This window comes from Bombus vosnesenskii, unplaced genomic scaffold (assembly GCF_011952255.1).
Source record: "Bombus vosnesenskii isolate JDL3184/JDL3185 unplaced genomic scaffold, Bvos_JDL3184-5_v1.1 scf7180000013379, whole genome shotgun sequence".
Classification (NCBI taxonomy): domain Eukaryota; kingdom Metazoa; phylum Arthropoda; class Insecta; order Hymenoptera; family Apidae; genus Bombus; species Bombus vosnesenskii.
Window position 1 is genome coordinate 1 of NW_022883009.1, and position 19,489 is coordinate 19,489.

Below are 19,489 nucleotides of genomic sequence, written 5' to 3' on the forward strand. Positions count from 1 at the left end.
ACACGTGAAACATTTTGAAGTTACGTCGACGCGAGAGTAATTGGTTCCCTTAAATTACTCAATTTCCATTTCTTTCGCCATGTATATTCGAGTATTGCATTTGAATTGCAGAGCAGTCGAAAGTAGAGGAGCACCTCGCCGATATATCGACAGGAACATGAATTTTTTTTCATAGGGCGAATATTTTTTCCATTGAATTATTAAACCGAGTCAAATTTTCAAACTCAACCACTTAATTTAATCGTTTTACATAAAACATTTCAATCTGTTTTCTTCTAAATACTTTACCTATATTTCATCTGGCATTTCTTGTATTTTTATGAGGAATTTAGCCTTTTTACACCACGAGAGCCTCAACGTTTTCATTTTAAACGCTCGTTAAACACGTTCTAATGAGACCATGTGCTGACATTGCGAGTTTTATTATTTTCGCACAATAATTTATCATTTTAGATTTCAAATATTACATTCATACATTTTTCGTTGTAAATTTCTTTCTCTATTTAAACAATTTACCATTGTTGCTACAATAAATCAATTAATTAAATTAATTGATCAGTTTAAACTTAAAATATCATTTCATAAGTTTTCGTCACTTGAATCTAAAAACAACAGAAAACGGTATACCCGCATCATACATAGAAAGGAGATTAAAACGCTAGAGTGATCATATTCAACGATCACAAAACGATAATAGGACATTGTGTTTCTTCTGAAGGGCATGAAATTGTCAGGAGATTATGCCATAAATGAAATTGGAAGCTGGCTGGTCAAAGGGATTAAACTCGGTTAAACTCAATTGTGCTATATTGCACAAAGACTTGAGAACTGCTACCAAATATCTACTAGCTTAAAGGTGTGCTGATTACACCTTACAAATTGTAATTATATTTCAAATACAATCTCCCAAGTAATAAGTAAATTAAATTAATACTTTACCTAGAATCTGTGATACATTAATATAACAAAAATACATTTCTTAAATTATTCATTAATTTGCAATGTAATTAGAATATTATCTTTATTTTCTGGTGTCTTTATTATTCTTAAAAGATACGCTGCTTGTTTGCAAATTTAACACTACGTATGCTATTAATAAATCATTTTATATTTAATTTTGCAACCTTCAATCATTGTTAAAATTGATTGATAATACCGTTGGTTAATAGAAATTTGAAAATGCTCTCGTTTCCACTCGATTAAAAGGTAATTGCACAAACTGTCACAGTGTTGACTACAAATCACGTGTGTCGTTCTATTAAATTTATACACAATAGTATTTATTCTCGTTTTAATTTAAAATGAAATATGTTATTGTATGAATAGCAGAATGTTCAAATAATTGAAACAACTTTTTGTCCTCTAATTAATGATTCTCATTTAAAAAAATTTAAGAATTTTAATCAAGAAGATTTTGAAGTCTCGATCTAAAATGACCAAGGATTGAAACAGAGAATATTTTGATGCCGACAAATACATATTCTTCAGATATGAAACAAATGTGATAATAAAAATCGGTGTACATGAATGAATGTTGAAATATTGGAAAATTGTATAATTATATCCATTCTCTGTTGCGTTTAGATGTTTCAATTAATGTTTCATCAGAATTTTTATCGAATATTTTAGAGGTACTGGCTGTAAGGATTTTTTTTAAATTAAAATTAAAATTAAATGTAAGAACAGATTCAAAGTATAACATTTAAAAATTTGTGGTTATAAAATTTACTTGTATGTCATAATTATGTAAGTGAATTAATCTCATAATTAATTAAATGAATTTATTCTATGTGAGTAAATTATATTTATCTATAATAAGTCTTAACTTATTATTATCAGCTAACACTGCATAATACTAAGTAAAGTAACTGAAAATTCTCGACGTGAGAATTAATTATAATTTCAACAAGAAAATAAAAAAGAAAAGAAAAGAAAAGAAAAGAAAAAAAAATTCTATGTAAGTGATTGTTCTATGTAAGTAATTCTATGTAAGTAATTCTATGTAAGTGATTTGGGGCTCGGCCAGTACCTTGCCCTTCTTTGGGATATTCCGAATAATCTGTCCTCTCCGAGCTGCAAATCTGATATCTCAGATGTTAGGGAAACCCCCTGGCCGGTAAGGCACGATAGACAGATGAGACTAAACGGCTGGTGGAGAGGGCAATCATCAACAGAGGGTCACACCGTGCGGATACAATACTGGGGTCTCAATAAAATCTTACAACCGTGGTGTTCAGAACATCAAACTCTGTTTGCATACACCCGGTGCACATAAAGTGTCAAATTACACTAACACTGGATTTATTGAACCTCTTTCACCTTGACCAGTGGCTCTTTAGTTTATGATTTGCAACAGAATCCCTGCATCAACGCAGGTTCACGAAACATACAACTTCACGCACCAAATATCGATTACAGTCAATCGACACTAACAATCAATAATTTGTCTGCGAGATGCTCCTCTGGAAGTTTTAACTATATATATTCCGGTTTTAACTATATATATTTAACTATATATATTAACTATATATTTCCCTAGGAACAGTAAGATTTTAACGATACAACTTTATCAAGAGATCTTAATGTCATAAACGGTATCGAAACTTCGTAATTAATATTGTTAAGGAAGAAAATATTGGTAATCTCCTCTAACGACGAGCGCTTGATATTCACAACTAGAACTCGATATCTTAGCTTCTTATAATATCCTAATAAAATGTTATTTATCGATTACAATTGTCCTGTCGTATTTTATTGTATTTGCTTTATAAATGTGAACTTTATTCAAAAAGAGTTCATCGATATAACGGTATTGAAGAGAACTACTCGAGAAACTATATCTAGTCCTTGGATGGAGGGATTGCTTGGTTCTTACAATCGAATAATTGGAGTGTAACTAGAAACACGAACGGTAGTTTAGCAATGGAGAAGAACTTTAGAACGACAGCAATTTTCTTCTTGTTTCTTTGAGAAAGGCACCGTTCATTTTATGTTTGACGAGAATGGGGTTGTTGGACGAATTTGATTAAAAAGGAAAGATCTTTAACAAATATTCTTCCCATTGATACATTCCTATATTTTTGATTTAATTATTTGAAAATGCAATTTTGCATATACCTATGTGCAATTATATACTATAATCGCAGGCGTTTCTTTAAAATGATGTACTATTGAAACAAGGCAAAATATCGTCAAATTCTTCGAGATTCAATTTCTCAAAAGAATGGCTCTATTGATTAACCAAACATAGTTCCCATAAGCATATACGTACTTCTCAGAAAAGATAGTTATATCTAGATCAATATTACTCCCCACAGTGACCTATATGTCAAAGAAAAAAAAGACACATCAAGTATTAAATCATACTACTATTACGTCCACTATCTCTACAAATCCTCCACTCTTGGAAAAATCTATCTTATTCAAACGTAACGTAACTCAAATTAAATCTTTTCCATCATCATAAATACGAAACATTTATAAAATTATCATCTTCGATTATTTACTCAACATCTAGCTAACAAAATCTTCTCCATCGCCGTACCCCTTAATCCTGACCGCGTACAATTAACGTATGAATAGTTAATTTATTGAAATTTAAACGACCATTTTACGCTACTTGTACTCGAATGATTTTAGGATCTTGCTGTATCTCTTGCACAGTGTTATACTGACAGGCGAGAAACATAGAAACGTAACTTCCGATCCACTGATTTACCCTAAACACACGATGATAGGTTATACGGTGGACGCAATACAGAAGCGTTTCCGATGCAATTCGAAGGTGCGTTGTTACAATGGAGTTCATCGATCCATAGTGACTATTTCCCCGCCAACTACAGCCTGTAATAACGGAATAGCCAATAAAGTATATCCTGTCGATTTAATCGTTACCCCCACGGTGCACCGCGCGCACGGAGATCGGATCGGTGATTTTCACGTGATGTTTCGCAAATCGTGAGGCGCTCGCGTGATTCGCGCGTTTTAAGCGTTCCCGCTCTTCCCGTCCGATAGAAAGAGAAAGGGAACAGGGGGTGGAAGGAAGAGGGAAGATACGTGATGCGGGTTCAACCTGCCGCGGGAACCTTTAAAGAAGGTCGGTGCAACGGGAGAGATGTAATTTTAATAAATTGGAGAACAAGTCATTGTAAAAGATTGATATTCAGATGTTGGAGATGCAGCAGATTTACAACTCGCTGGAATTAAGTTAGTTAAGGTGTTGAAAACCTAACGTCTTTTCAAAGGCGTTTGCCGCGTTTCTTTTCAAATCAAAATACATACATACGATACGTACAATGTATGCGCCTAAAGTTTTAAAGTTAATTTCTATTCAAGGAATGGACTGTTTTATTATAGGTTTAGGAAATTGAAAAGAAGCAATTGCTTGTTTCTAAGAAAGAATCGCAAGAAGTACAGTTAGAAACTGTATTGTGAATCACTTTTCCTGGTTTCCGTAACGAGGAAGTGAAAAAAAAACGCAGACAAGTCAGCGTTTACCGCAGCTAAATGGAAGATACGCAGGTACGAGTCGTTACAGTTTTGTCGTTGCAACGATTCCCGCTGCGTAATTTGATAATGAACAGTTGAAAAATAGCAGCGTTGTGTCCGTACTCTTTAATATCCCATTATATGGAAGTTAACGACCGGAAAATACACCGCTCGACTACTTGAAGGAAGTAGCTCATGAGCAAGTCTTTTGTATCCTCACAATGGTATAATTCCTGTAACGTCTCGTTCTCGGAGGATTTATTTCGTTGATTTGTACTTGTTTATTGCTTTTATGTTTTCATGAATGGAGCATGTCGCATGCGAATCGTAATATGGTTTTAATGGCGTTTCGACTTCAATGATATCAGCGGCTGATTGCGCTTCCCGTAAGAAGCTTCCAATCATTATGTATTTTAGGAACAACAAATAAGGATATTTAGAGAACGAATTAATTATTCAATTGTTCGCGCAAGAAATACTCAGTACCTGTCTCTTTTTCGAAAGTTATAAATGCTGTTTTCAAAGAGTTCCTTAGCTCACCATAAACCAGATAAGAATCTTTGGTTCCATCTAGAAAAAGAAACCTTCAGATCAAACCGAAAGGGGTTCGGATTATATTTTCTAATCGTATTTGTATATTTCTTTTTACGGTCAGCTTGTCATCCACGTACAATCGAACAGAGAGTCCATTAATTATTTCCCTTCGACTTGTTTCAGGGGGAGCATCTCGGAAGCCATGCCGGCTGACGAGTTCGCTGGAAATCGAAACAGAAGCAAACCAAGACTGCAACCACCTTAACGAACCGCTATTATCACTGGCAAGGTCATCGGGCAGACCGGATCTAATCATGCTCACGCCGACCATGCTTCCTGTGCACTCGTTCCTCTTTCTTAACGACGTCAACCAGAAGATCGGGTGCCAAAAAATTCGAAATCGAGTTGATTGAAAATCTTAAGGAATATTAAAAAAAAAAATACGGATAAACAATTTGATATAGAAATCATCCATTTTGGGCAAAGAAAAGAAACAATCAGAAAAAGGAATAACCACAGAAGTTCTGAATTTCATTGCTTCCTAATGGTACTTCCTTGGATATTTTTACATTCTGGAGGCGTGAACGAACTCTGAAAAACAGAAACGACTTCTATCGGATGATCGAAAGAACTACGTGGACACTGAGTATAATTATTCACACGTGCGGATGCCATTCCCGGCATGTTTCTCCATGAAGAAGGTCAGCTTCAGTTTTTGCCACTTGTAGATAGAAGTTGAAGTGGCGGACGTCTTAACGAGGTTGCTAGAATGTCAAAGAAATAGATGAGGGAAATATTATGAAGATATATTTATGAATATCTAATTGAGCATTTAATTAAGAACTTAATCGAAAGACCAAAATAAGTTGGTTCTTGAGACCAAGTACCTATCTAAGTATAATAGTCTTTTGTACTTACGGTTTAGTAAGAGGACTCGAGTAAAACGATTACTCGTTAAAAGGAACAATAGAATAATCATGCCTCCGCAGACGGTGGTCTCTGCTTTCATGCCTCATCGCGGAGAATCTCAGCGAAAAAAGTGTCCCGAAGCGTGAGCTGAAAGGTGGCTATGTAGGCTGTCTAGTGAATGCCGTCGCCATGGTGGAGCTGGCGTGTAGCAACTCCCTAAGTCCAGGAACCTAATCCCGCGTCAGAAAGACAAAATTCGCTACGGAGAAAAGTAAACAAAAATATATATATAGGAAAGAAGAGACAAAGATTAAAGGTCGTTAAGAATTAAAGGTAATTTAATGATGAAAGGGAGAAAGAATTGTGTAAAAATTCTACTGGGAAAGAAAAGAAAGAAGAAACCTCCAACGAGAAAGACGTGCTCAGAAGCGAGTCCCGCGTAGCGCCATGTAGAGGAGCAGGAAGAAGCGCAGTCTTCCTCAGGCATTCCAGCGTCGAGTAATGCTGAAGCATATTCTGACGGGGCAACCGTCGTCAGCAGGCACCAGCACAATGACTACCAGGCGAGCTCGGGCTCGTTGCACGGCGGCCACCACCACCACCATCATTCTGGTCACCAACAGGATCAACAGCAACACCATCATTACAACCAAAACAGCAACGTTCGTGGAACGACAGAGGGGAGCCAAGGACGGAGAGTCGACGTTTACGACTCGGTGGTCCATCAAAGAGCCAACGTGCATCAGGCTGCCACCACGCCATCTTCCACTCACAGACACCCTTTGAATCACTCTCAGTTGAGCGTGAACAATCTTTCTCAACGATTGAATCACTCGCACGCTCTTAATCTGTCCACGTCGAAGCATTCTGTGAACAGCGTCAGTCCTGTTGCCGGTGGGAATAACAATAACAATAATAATAATCTGTCGACTACGTTGGGGGTGATATCCCCGGCGCCGCTGCACCAGGACAACAGACCTAAAGCGAATGGAGGCTTTGATATCTCGAGACTGTCCAGATTACCCAGTCAGGCGACACCTTCGCCTGCACCTGCTCTTCAGGGTACGACTACCGGGGGACAGTTAACCGGTCCCGGTTCCACGGCGTACCCCTTGAACGCTTCCTGGTCGTCGTCCCTGTCAAGGAATCACAAGGACCACGAGGTTGGCGCGAAAGAGACGTTGACCAGTTTGGGTTTATCGTGTCTAGTGTCGTTGTTACTGGCGCTACTCTCGTTGATCTTCTTGCTGAAGATCTCACCGTTAACGGTGACGCCGAGTAGCCTGATCAGCCCGGAAGAGTATACGATTGTCTACGAGGTGACGTTAGCGCTGTGCGCACTCGCCCTCTCCCTAAACCTCTGCTGTCTCCTCGTGTGCGCTATACAGTTCCTCTTCACTGTGAAACTCGTCAAGACTTCGTATCAAGGACATTGGTGAGTAGAGTTTTCGTTTTATGCCACGTTGGGTAAATCTGTGATTTATAACGCTTTAAATACCTTTGTACATAATCCGTACTTTACTCAACCCGAAGGTCGAACAAGGTGTGAAAAATATGTACGTTTAAAGTTTGTATCCTTAAGATACTGTTATCTTTGAAAATCCGGAAGTCAAACAAAATACACAAAGAGAAACTTCTAAAAGTGCAAATAAACATTGAGATACAAATATTCTTTAATCCGAACTATACATATGATGGAAAGAGGACTCTCATAGTCATCGACATTTTCCCTCTTAAATGTCAACAGCATCCATATTTACATTGTTGCTGTTGTACATGTAACTTTTCAAACTTACTTAGGTATTGATAAAGAAAAGAAAAACAAGCATTTTCCTGGTAGCTGGGAATTCGCGGGATTCGCGGTCGAACGATGATTACCATTAATTTCTATAATCTGGCGACGCTATTGTCACGTAAAATAACAAAATAAAAAAAGGAATTTGAGGTAAAAAATAAAAAAAGAAAACTTTATTTTTTTCTAACATCAATACACTTTACAATCTACTTCCGAACTCTAGGCGTGACTTTCTAAGACTGACTCTTATGATTTTACTTTCGATCGGATCCGATTACTTTCTTTTGTCATCCCTCAACATCCCCACCGTCCATGCATTTGCTAGGCGTCCGCGATCGTTGCCACGTGCTCTTTCTTCTAGAACCTTCGGTGGAAGGACCGTTGGGATGTTGATGTTTCATTAGGCACTTCAGCGATATACATTGTCGCCGAGTGCCGCCACATCTTTATCTCTATCGTCAGTCCGTCGGATTTGAAGTATGCCGGTCGTGACATACCCCCCTGGTTAGATTGATCTTGGTCTTCTAAGATCGTAGTAGAATGGAATTATTTAAATGTAGATCAAAGGATATGTTTACGCTTTTTTTTTCAGGGATCGCTATGAATTGATTTTCTGCATGTGATGGTACAAAAGTTATTTCGTTAATCTTAAATATAGCAATTTTACAATATTTGTTAGTGTTCGAGAAGCTAATAATTTCAGAGGCGTAATCATGTTGTAGTTTTCGATCGTGAATTGGTTGGGTTTGTATACAAAGCGTAATTCCTATCCCGTGAATTTAAGGCAACTAATTAAGGGTATTGTTACTAGTGCTAGGGTCAGCATTATCCTGAAAAAAGTACGCTTTCAATCGGTTACCATGTATCTTTTTCTTAGCATTGTCGATAGAAATAATGTAATAAGGAGTTTTCACATCGTTAATCCTGTAAGGTCCTAACCATTCAATGTCCAACTTATCTTTTTTATGGTCGTTGTGAATTAAAACAAAGTCTCCTTTCCTAAACACAGTCTGAGTTTTAACAGTCTTTCTTTCTTGGTCTCGCTTGTATCGTTGCTTATTCTGAATAAGTGTTTTGTGAGCTGTTTCCCAATATTTATTCAACTGTTTTTGCCAAAGTGAGTACATATCATCATAGGTAAGTGTGGTAAATTTGGATATTGCGGAAGGTAAGTTAGCTTTTCGCCCAAAGGTCAATTCAAAGGGAGAGAATCCTGTTCCTTCATGTTTCGCGGTGTTGTACCCTAAACAAATGAAATTAAGTACTTCATCCCATTCTTTGTCATTGTCGTGTAATGCAGTACGAATTAAATCTTTAACTGAGGCATGCGTTCTATCGAGGGATCCGTTACTTTGTGGGTGAAATGAAGTTGTTTTGATGTGTTTGATTTTAAAAGCTTCTTCAAATTTCGTCATTAAATCACTAACAAAATTTTGTCCCTGATCTGTTAGGATCGTTTTTGGTGCCGAAAATATGTAAATATAGTGTTCAATGAGCGCGTTAATTATGGATTCAGTTCGTTGCGTTTTAAGGGGAACTAGTATCAGATATTTCGTAAGTTCATCGTGTATTGAAAGTATGTATTGGTTTCCGCGTTTGGTTTTCGTCATCGGTCCTATGATGTCCATAGCGATTTTGTCGTTAGAGTTAAGTGGCGTGTCTGAGATTTGTGGGGATTCTTTGGGTCTGATACGTGTTAGTTTCTCCTTTCGACACGTGTCGCATGTTTTCACAAAGTTTTCTACTCTTTCTAAAAGTCCGGAAATTTTGAATTTATCCTTGATCCGTTGATACGTTTTCTGTATCCCTAAATGTCCTACGGTGTCGTTATGGTTTTCCTTTATTGCTTGTATTATTTCGTTTTCGTCTAGTTTTAAGATGGGATTAGGTGCATAAGTAATTTTCTTGTACGTGTCGTTAAAATATATTAGCATGAGTTTAATCTGTGTTTTCTCTAATTCAGTGAAGTCGTTACTTCCTATGCCGATTTTTGTTGTATCTTTAAGAATTTTGTAAAGTCTTCTGATCCAAAGTGTCTCGTCGTATTCTCCTAAGTCGTTTCGAGTTAATTGGTAAAATGTTTGGTCATTTGGTTTCATTTCTAAGAGTTTCGGATTCTCGTTGTTGTCTTTCCATGCGTTGAATGAATTAGTGTGATCAATTACTAGGTCGAGGTTAACTACTTCGTCGCGAGTTACTGCGTGAACTCTAGATAAAGCGTCTGCAGCTGTGTTATCTTTACCCTTTGTATATTCGATTTCATAGTCATATTCTTCGAGTCTAAGTCTCCAACGAATCAGTCTGCTAGAAGGGTCTTTGCAATTGCGTAGCCACTTAAGAGCTTGGTGGTCGGTTCGAATAATGAAGCGTCGTCCTAACAAATATTGTCTTAATCTTTTCACGGCCCATACGATGGCTAAGAGTTCCTTTTCTGTCGTGGTATATTTTCGTTCGGGTGGATTCAGTGTTCTTGAAATGTAACAACAAGGATGACCGTCTTGCGACAGTATTGCTCCTAGTCCTTCGTTACTTGCGTCGGTAGTTAAGGTAAAGGTTTTGTTAAAGTCTGGATAAGCTAATATTGGGAAATTACAGAGTTTGTCTTTTAAAGTATCAAAGCTAATCTGGCGTTTGTCAGTCCAATGGAATGGTGTGTCCTTTTTTGTTAAGTCTGTAAGGCTTTTCGCGATTTTGGAAAAGTTTCGAATAAATTTGCGATAATAACCTGCTAAACCTAAGAATGATTTCACGTCCATGGCATTGCGGGGTAATCGAAAGTTTTTACAGCGTCTAATTTCTTGGGGTTTGGTTTGACTCCTTCGGATGGCCTAAGTATTCTAATTCCGGTTTTACGAATTCACATTTGTCCGGTTACAATTTAAGTCCTAATTCTCTGAGTCTCTGAAATATTATCGCGAGGTTTTCGTTATGTTCTTGAATCGTTTTTCCGAATATCACTATGTCATCCAAATAAACAAAGCAGTATTTTCCTACAAGTCCAGCTAAGGCTCTGTCCATTAATCTTTGAAAGGTAGCGGGTGCGTTTTTAAGTCCGAATGGCATTCGATTGAAATGAAAATGCCCTTGCGGTGTCGAAAAAGCGGTATATTTTTTAGATTTCTCGTTCATTGGAATTTGATGGAATCCTGAGGATAAATCAAGCGCCGAAAAGAATTTTGCGTTTCCTAGTTGTGTTAAAATGTCGTCTATATCAGGTAAAGGGTAAGCGTCTTGTTCTGTGAGTTCATTTAGTTTCCTGAAATCGATAACTATCCTCCATTTCTGTTTTCCTGAGACGTCTAATTTTTTCGGAACTACCCATACCGGAGAGTTATAAGGGGATTCGGATTCTTCTATAATATTTTTCTTCAACATGTCTCCTATTTGTCGCGAAATCTCGTCACGGTGACATTCCGGTGGTCTATACGATCGTGTGTTAATAATTTTGTCTTTGGTTAACGAAATTGTGTGCTGAGTTAAATTAGTACAGGGTAAAAGATCGGTTTCTAAATTAAAGATGTCAATATAATGAAGGATAATCTTTTCGATGGATTCACGGATTGGTTTTTCAATGTGATCTGTTCTCACTAGGCTTTTTAGTTTTGATACGTTGGAAAAGTCATGAGAATTTTGAATATTGCTAGAAATTTCAACGTTTTGCTCACCAGTGTTGATAAAACATACTTTAGTTGGTTTGCCTTCCAAATAGATTGTTTGAACTCTGTTTTCTCCAGGAGTCAAATGTATTGGTTTCTGAAATAAAATGGTTTTGTCGTTTAATCGGATTTTGTCATTGGATATTGAATAGTTATACTTCTCTAAACATGGTAGCCCAATGATTCCGTCTTCGATAATAGGGAAATTGTTCGGTACTATGTGAAAAATGTGATTTTGTCCAAAAATTCGTTTCGTTACGTATTCGTTAGTTTCGTATTTGTCTCGTCCCATAGAAAATTTTTGTTTAGGCCCTATTTGTATCGCGTTGACAGTTTTGTTACGTTTCACCAGGTTTATCCCTGCTCCTGTGTCGACCAGAAATACTCGCTCTTCGGTTCGGGTTGACAAAGGTATTGCGAGTAATCTTCCCGTGGCGATGTTGACTCGTATGTCTCGTACGGTTCGTCCATCTCCTGGTTCGATGTTGTTTCTTGTATTTCGTCCCATTCCTGGACTGCCTGAATCCTTGCGGGTGGTCGATCGCGCTGGCTCGGTGGTAGAAAATTTTGACACTTGTTGGCAATGTGTCCCAGCTTTCCGCACTTGAAGCACTTCATCTGCGCGCGTTTAGCAGGTGATCTATTTTCTACTTGGTTAAATGTAGCAGGTTTCTGAGCTACTGGCGTGTTAGGCGATCTTGATGGTACATTAGATCGTCTTACCTGCATATGCTGGTTGTCGGGGCGATTACTAACCGAAGGTAAGCGATTACATGACCAATTAGGTTGTCGCTCTTCTCGCAAGTAGCGTTCTACATCGGCTGCCTTTTTTTCAGCTTCCGGAAGATTCAAGGGTTCACTGCTTAATAGTATTCGCCCTATGTCGCGTCTGAGTCCCTTTAGGTACACACGAACAGTCTTCTTCGTGATTTCTTCAGTCATAATTTTACGTGTTAGTGGTTGTGGGTACTCATTGGTTACTGCGTACAGCAAACGGTTGAGTATTCTTCTAAACCGAATATTAAAACTTTGCACTGATTCTTCGCGTCCCTGTCTCAACTCTCGTAATTGTTCTTGGTACTCATCCGAAGTCACTTGTGCTGCTAAGTTATTTCTCAGTGCGTCGTACAGATCACCGTAACACTCAATAGGAATGTTGCGAACACTTTGGGCTGCTTTCCCCACGATTTTTTCCACTTTTATTGCTTTTAGCAATAGATCTTGCTCCATACAGCGATCCTTCATACTTCTCACTTCTTTGATGAAGTCTTCAACTCCTACATCATCATCTCCGTTGAGCGTTGGGATGTAGCGTATTGCATCCTTAGCTCGTAGAGTGGGAGGAGCGGGCGGAAAATAACCTCTTTCTTCCACCTCGGGTTGTTCGATGTCGAGGTGGACAGGTGGGGTGTCTGGAGCTGCTAACCCTGACAATTTGCGTGCTTTTGCCATATTCACGGTGCGATTGATTGCTGTCGACGCACTTTCATTGTCTTCGGTGATAATGGAAGCAAATTCATCGGTCGCAGGGGATCCGAACCCAGTCCGTAGCGCTGCGACGGTTTTCCCGAGATTCTCGATTTCTGCTGCCCTGTGTCTGTTCTCTTCGTCATTTTGCATAGACAAACGTAACATTTCCTCTCGTAAAAGGGCAATGTTCTCGTTCTGTTTTTGAATACTGTCCCATATTGCTCGCAACATTGGGTCAGTTGAGGTTGAAGTTTGAGATTCGTTTGCCTTAGACATTATTGCGCTGATTTATAATTTTCAGACGAAGACGAGTCTTGGCTACTGAAGCTAAATTTTCTTTCACGGTAACGTACAAAGGAATTCAGTTTACCTTTTATTGTTACTTCACTTGGTTCGTGATAGTTACTTTGTTGTTGCGGATGACCGTAGTCCCAAATAATTCGATCTTCCGTAGATGATGAATGTCTTTTGGTTTCCGAACAAACACTTTTCACTATCCTGGCAGGATCGCCAAAATGTCACGTAAAATAACAAAATAAAAAAAGGAATTTGAGGTAAAAAATAAAAAAAGAAAACTTTATTTTTTTCTAACATCAATACACTTTACAATCTACTTCCGAACTCTAGGCGTGACTTTCTAAGACTGACTCTTATGATTTTACTTTCGATCGGATCCGATTACTTTCTTTTGTCATCCCTCAACATCCCCACCGTCCATGCATTTGCTAGGCGTCCGCGATCGTTGCCACGTGCTCTTTCTTCTAGAACCTTCGGTGGAAGGACCGTTGGGATGTTGATGGTTCATTAGGCACTTCAGCGATATACATTGTCGCCGAGTGCCGCCACATCTTTATCTCTATCGTCAGTCCGTCGGATTTGAAGTATGCCGGTCGTGACACTATCCTCAATCAATGTTGATTGATTGTTGAAGGATAATGTTATCCTTGTGCCGGAATATAAGTTCTCATTCGTCCATGCGTGGCCTATCTGTGCGCGTCTGGAACAATGGCAGTGTCCCGTATCCCGTGCGATATATCAGAGGCCTGTCTAGTGTTTCTTCTCACGCGGCCTGGAGGACGAAACGCAAAAATTCACGTCCTGTACTTGACGTGCAAGCGTTCACCGACCGCGTGTCCCGTTTTTACCGATCAAACACGTGTCTGCAATCACAATACGATACTGTATGTTGAGATGTATCCGCAAATGCGTATGTTTCGTGACGCGAACCTTGAAAATGAAAATTACACTTTCGTTTATTCCTCGAGCGTCGTGCACGCAGGAAATCGTATAATAATTTTATTAGTAAGATTTTTTTTATATAGACTACTGTTACGCCACGAGGCTTACCACGGGCTGTATTTTCTAACCGTCGCTCGCGGTCCTACAACGTCGCAGACGGATCGTCGCGGCTGCCCGGCAAACAAACATTGTAGTGGCAAGCGCGTGGTTCATTAAGCAGGGCGACTTCCAGAAACGTCGACTCGTGGCCCGTATTTTACCTCGCGTAAAAGAATGTGGCGTGATCCGAACGTAGTGGGGGTCGCCTTCCAGAAAAAACGAAAAAAATCGAAAGGCGTTCAGAACTTTTCGAGAAGTCAAACCGTCAACACATCTGATACGTCGCGCATTACTTATCAATCAAAACGCAGTTACATTTTTTTTGTTCCTTTTATATCTTTCTAGTTAATAAGTTGTTGAAATAAACATTAATTTATTTGTGTTAATTCTGTGGAATTTCATTGAACTACCCTTATTATCATAATCGAAATAAGGGGATCGATCAGTTCGTGGCGTCGATTATTTAATCGTAACGGGAACTTACAACTTTCGTTGACGTGCTATCTCGCGATCGCGTCTCTCCGCGAACGGTCGAAACGCCTATTTTTTAATGAACGACGTCTCCCACTAGAGACTTTCTCTCGAGAGCGGCTAGCATCCTTTTCTAACCACCGATATACAAATTGACCAATTAGCAGCAATGCCAATTTCCCTTACTTTCTGAACGAAGGTTGTCCTCGACGAATCCGATTTTTCCTCTGCAATATTTTTAAAGCTACACATTTCGAATTTTCCAATTATGCCGAAACAATTGCGTGAACCACTCTATATATTCCATACAATAAACTATTTTTTGCGTTTTAAAGTAGTTGAATATTTTATTAAAATACTCTGAGCAATTCTCAGGTTTCTGTGAAAACAAGATAACCCAAATGTAGTTGTGTTTCCTTCAGAATTATGCAGATTTTATTTGAAATATGTGAGGTGTAAGTGACCCCGACGTGATCGAGCTAATGAGATTTCAATTATCGTGATTCCGGGTGCGCCTACGATATGTCAAACAAGAATAAAACAGTTACGACCAGTGAAGAAGATAGTGCTATGGTTCTCCTTACTAGAGAGATAGCTCGCGGCGGCGAGCATCGCGGGCGATGAAGAAAAATCTACCGCTCTCCAAGGGTGTCTAGAACCTGAGTACTTAGAGCGAATCGAGGACATAGCGTTGAATCCCCCGGCCACCACAATATGATAAACTCAAGGACGAAACACTTCTCTCTCCTTTTCCTTTATTTGTCGGCTCTACATCCATCCCCCTTGCTTACTCAAGTTGTTGTTTGTCTATATACGATTCAGCAGCTATGGAACCACATATGGGCAAGATGGATTGACAGAAAGGAAGCGGAGGATTTTCGCGACGGAGGATGTAATTGAAGGATGAGCGTTGTAATGAATTGGTTTTGGTTTATAAATATATTTGTTATGATCTTGCAGCACTTCTTCTTTGCATTCTCAAGTCCCTTGGACGGCCTTTAGGAGAGAACAAAGACACAAATGATAATTGTAGCTGCTGGCTGTAGATGTCGCTGCTAGGGTACTGCTGTATTTTCTTTTCATTTAAGAATCGTGGAAGAAAAATCGGACTACGGTCGCCGGGATTTAAGAACCCAGATCCCGAACGTTCGTAACTTGAGGCGCTAACCACTGCGCTGCCGTTGTCTGGTATTAGTTAGTGTCGAGTTGTCGTATTTGTGCTGTCGAGTGCCGCCACATATGTATGCATTTATGAAATGAGTGGTTTACAAGTAATTACAATCGATATACATTACAAGTAATTACAATTTATTACAAATGACTCGCTGTGCATATTACTATAACAGTCAGTACTAATTCTATAGATCAGCAGCATTATAACTTTCCAATAAACAACCGAAAATCACGTCGTTGAATAATAAATGCATTCACTGTAGAATGAAATTATTATTACGAATATAAGAGAAACGATTTAAAAACCATGTATTTTTTCAATTAAATTATTTGCATTTGCAAAGGGAGATACAAAATTTTAACAACGTTGCAAATTACAAAGACACAAATTACAGTTTCGTGTTTAAGTTATTGTTCAGAGTTTGTTGGAATACAACGATATTAATCGCATACAGATGAGGTGATTGATCGAACGGATTCTTTCCTTCGTTGTTCAGCGATATCCTCATTAGCGTGCGTTCGTGAGATGTACCACGGCGGCTAGCACGTGCATGCTCTTTCGAGAATTCGGCGGAAGAAGCGTAGGAATATGGATGGAACATTCCCGATGGGCACGTCGAGAAGCTACTAGAAGGTTCTGCGGCACATGTGACGCCACACAGACACCCACACAGGTCACACTCATTACTGCATAGAGAGTGGGGTTCAAAACCTTTTCAAGGGCCATGGGTCACTAAGCCAGTCAGTCTGTGTCTGTGTCTGTGCCAGTCAGTCAACTGTCTACATTCCAGAACACACACACTTATAATTTCTGTAACAATTGTTTAATAAATATCACATTATATTGTTTCAACACAAACATTGTGTCTTCCACAGATTATTAATCTTAATTCCAAGATTAAATTCTAACAGAGCTTCCTAATAATTATGGTACAATTGGTAAAATGATGATTTTACATGAAAAAAGTAAAAAATATATTAGATAATTGAAATAACGCGATATAAATATAATTGAAATAACATCAGTAAGAACGGATGTTTTAAGCTTTCGATTTTGAGAAAACAGGGTATGAATATGTTTAGTTAAAAAGCAATCCGTGTTTATTCGAGCATTCGCGGAGAGACGCGATCGCGAGAAAGCACGTCAACGGGAGTAGTAAATTCCCGTTGCAATTAGATAACCGACGCCACGAACTGATCGATCCCCTGATTTCTGTTACGATAATAGGGGTGGTTCAATGAATTTAACACTGTATTAACAGGTTAATATAGCTTGTATATTTAAAAATAATGAATGTAATAATAAAAACGTCACAAATTATTTAGCGATAAATACAGTTGATATGTTATAGGAATTCGACCCGACTTTGCGATATCTCTCAATGAATTCGTTAGACTAAGCAGTTTATAACGTTTGACTCTTCAGAAGGGACCGATTACTCTTCGATCCTTTTCGTTGTCTTCTCTGGAAGACGACCCCCACTACGCTCGGATCACGCCACCGTTCGCGCCTATGATCACGTATACCAGCTTCTTTATGCGGATAAAATAACGCACCGAAGGCGAATAAATGTTTCTGGAACTCGCTGCTTGACGACAACTATGCGTTTATCGCTACTTTGTGTATATCTCGACGGTCATGTAAGACGATCTGTTTGCGACGGTTAGGAACATGGCCTATAATAAGCCTTGGGGCGTAATAAACGGAGAGAATAGAATAATCTACAGAATTATCAACGGTGAAGTATATAAATATACTAACGACTCAGAAAACATAATTGAAGTGAGTTGCTTAGATATGAAATTATTGTTAATAACTAAAAGAATAATAGTACAAGTTAGATTAGCAGAGAGACAAACGTGATTGTGCAGTGAGTCTAGGAAACAGGATAAAATATAAAACAAATAAAAATGGAATATGCAATACGTCCTATCCAAGAAGATTGGATACCAACTAATGCATAATAAAAGAATGTCCGCAATATTTGGAATTAAGAACAAAATTCTTAAAATAAACAACCACCATCTTTATGAACAGAGAAAATTGATTATTGAGACTAAAGAATTTTATTAAGAAACAACATGACGCTCAGAGCATAATAACTGAAGTTATAATAACCTGAGCACAACTCAAAAACTTAGCTATGACCCTTTTGTAATAACTAACAAACAAACATTTCAAACTTAATTAATTATAAACAAGCTACAGATAATTTGAAGTTAGATATGAACAAGCTTAATAACAAAATTACATAAATAGAATTTTTCTTATTTAAATGCGACAGTTCGTAGTACAAAACAAATTTTGTTCAGGAATAAGGTTTTCTGAAAATTTCCAGCGAAAATTTTTGCAAAAATTTCCTAAAGGAATTATAATCTATGAGATAAATGAAATAAAAATACAAAAACCAACTGATATTAAAAGAAGAATGATTATTTTACAAGATAATATGAAACTGTGTAAGGGATTACATATGTAACATATTGTCCCGATGTACACATATTTGCGAAGCGACTTACTACCCTGTATATTCCAGAAACTTCTTAGTTTGCCCCAGCCTTAGCAATTTGAAACTATTTTATTAAAATTAAGAATTTTCCACATTAGATCGAACGCACTTCTAATAGGTACCAAACAGTATATATATATAGCAAGATTTCACATATCTCTAAATTATTCACAGAAAATTAATACGGCACATAAATTAGACTTCGGATTGTAAATATTAAGAATAAATAACCGATATAGTCTCACAAAAATAGAAGGGTAAAGATAGAGATAAGGGATCAAAAACAACAGTTATTTTTCAAATTTGTATGAAAAGCTCTTAAGAAAATAAGTTCCTCCTTAAATTGAAAACAGTTATATGTATAGAAATCAAACTTGCGATAAAAGTAAAAAAGATAGAAAATAAGAAAATTGTATTTGTTTTTATGACTCACTTTTACATGTAGTATAATTTCCACCGCTATTTTAGCATAGAACGCTATTTTCAAACACGAACTGTTCCAACTCGATAGTCCCTTGCTTTATTGTAAACGGAAAATTCTTTCGTGTTCTCAACCAAATTTATCAAATTCCAGCAATGACACATGCTATGTGATTGTCAGTAGAACATGGAGAAATGTTTCCAGTAAAGTTTCGAGCGACTTATCGCCGATTTTCAGGAGACACTGCGACGATATCGCGTGTACAGTGCTTCTATCGGTGTTGATGCGCTTTAATACATAGTGCAAGAGAACACTAATAAGATTTCCCAGTGGGCCTGTAAATCCTTATAGATCACTCAAAAATATATCATATTGTTTGTTTCAACTACTAGCAATTTAAAACGTCGTCTACATATATTTAGAAAGTTAGCAAAGACATATATTTGTTCCTGAGCATGATTTCTATCAGTTGAGCGTTGTAGCAAAATGTCCGATACAATTTAATGTTGAATTTGTCTTTTTTTTAGGCTAGCTTGATTGGATTACAGGTAGATTTAAACGATCCGTGTGTTGCATCTCCAAGGCATCTTCGACTCATCGATACGCAGTGATACCCGGCAAACTTCTAGTGGACAAGCGACGTTGCTTGCAGGCAGTTTATATACATGTTTTGGCATGTGTTGTCGGCAGGCAATGTCTACAGACGCCTGTAGTCTGCCCGTAC

The 19,489-nt window shown here is 38.0% G+C and overlaps 1 protein-coding gene and 1 long non-coding RNA gene across 2 annotated transcripts; both read right to left on the reverse strand.

Moving 5' to 3' along the window:
- Positions 1-5,523: 5,523 nt before the first annotated feature.
- Positions 5,524-6,464, reverse strand: LOC117237559. The gene is made up of 3 exons (XR_004494028.1): positions 6,334-6,464; positions 5,941-6,190; positions 5,524-5,786 (listed from the first exon to the last, which is right to left on the reverse strand). It is a non-coding gene; the product is annotated as an uncharacterized LOC117237559 (long non-coding RNA).
- Positions 6,465-11,713: 5,249 nt separating this feature from the next.
- On the reverse strand, positions 11,714-13,381 carry LOC117237568. Its single transcript, XM_033501665.1, has 2 exons — positions 12,106-13,381; positions 11,714-12,000 (listed from the first exon to the last, which is right to left on the reverse strand). The coding sequence occupies exons 1-2, from the start codon at positions 13,126-13,128 to the stop codon at positions 11,737-11,739; spliced, it is 1,287 nt and encodes a 428-aa protein (XP_033357556.1). The 5' UTR covers positions 13,129-13,381; the 3' UTR covers positions 11,714-11,736.
- Positions 13,382-19,489: the final 6,108 nt, after the last annotated feature.

Excerpts from the sequence above, each read along its gene's own strand:
- LOC117237568 (XM_033501665.1), bottom strand. The coding sequence starts at position 13,128 with ATGTCTAAGGCAAACGAATCTCAAACTTCAACCTCAACTGACCCAATG. Across the intron at positions 12,001-12,105 it reads CCGACAACCAGCATATGCAG|ATGAAGTGCTTCAAGTGCGG; the intron begins GTAAGACGATCT and ends AAACGCGCGCAG.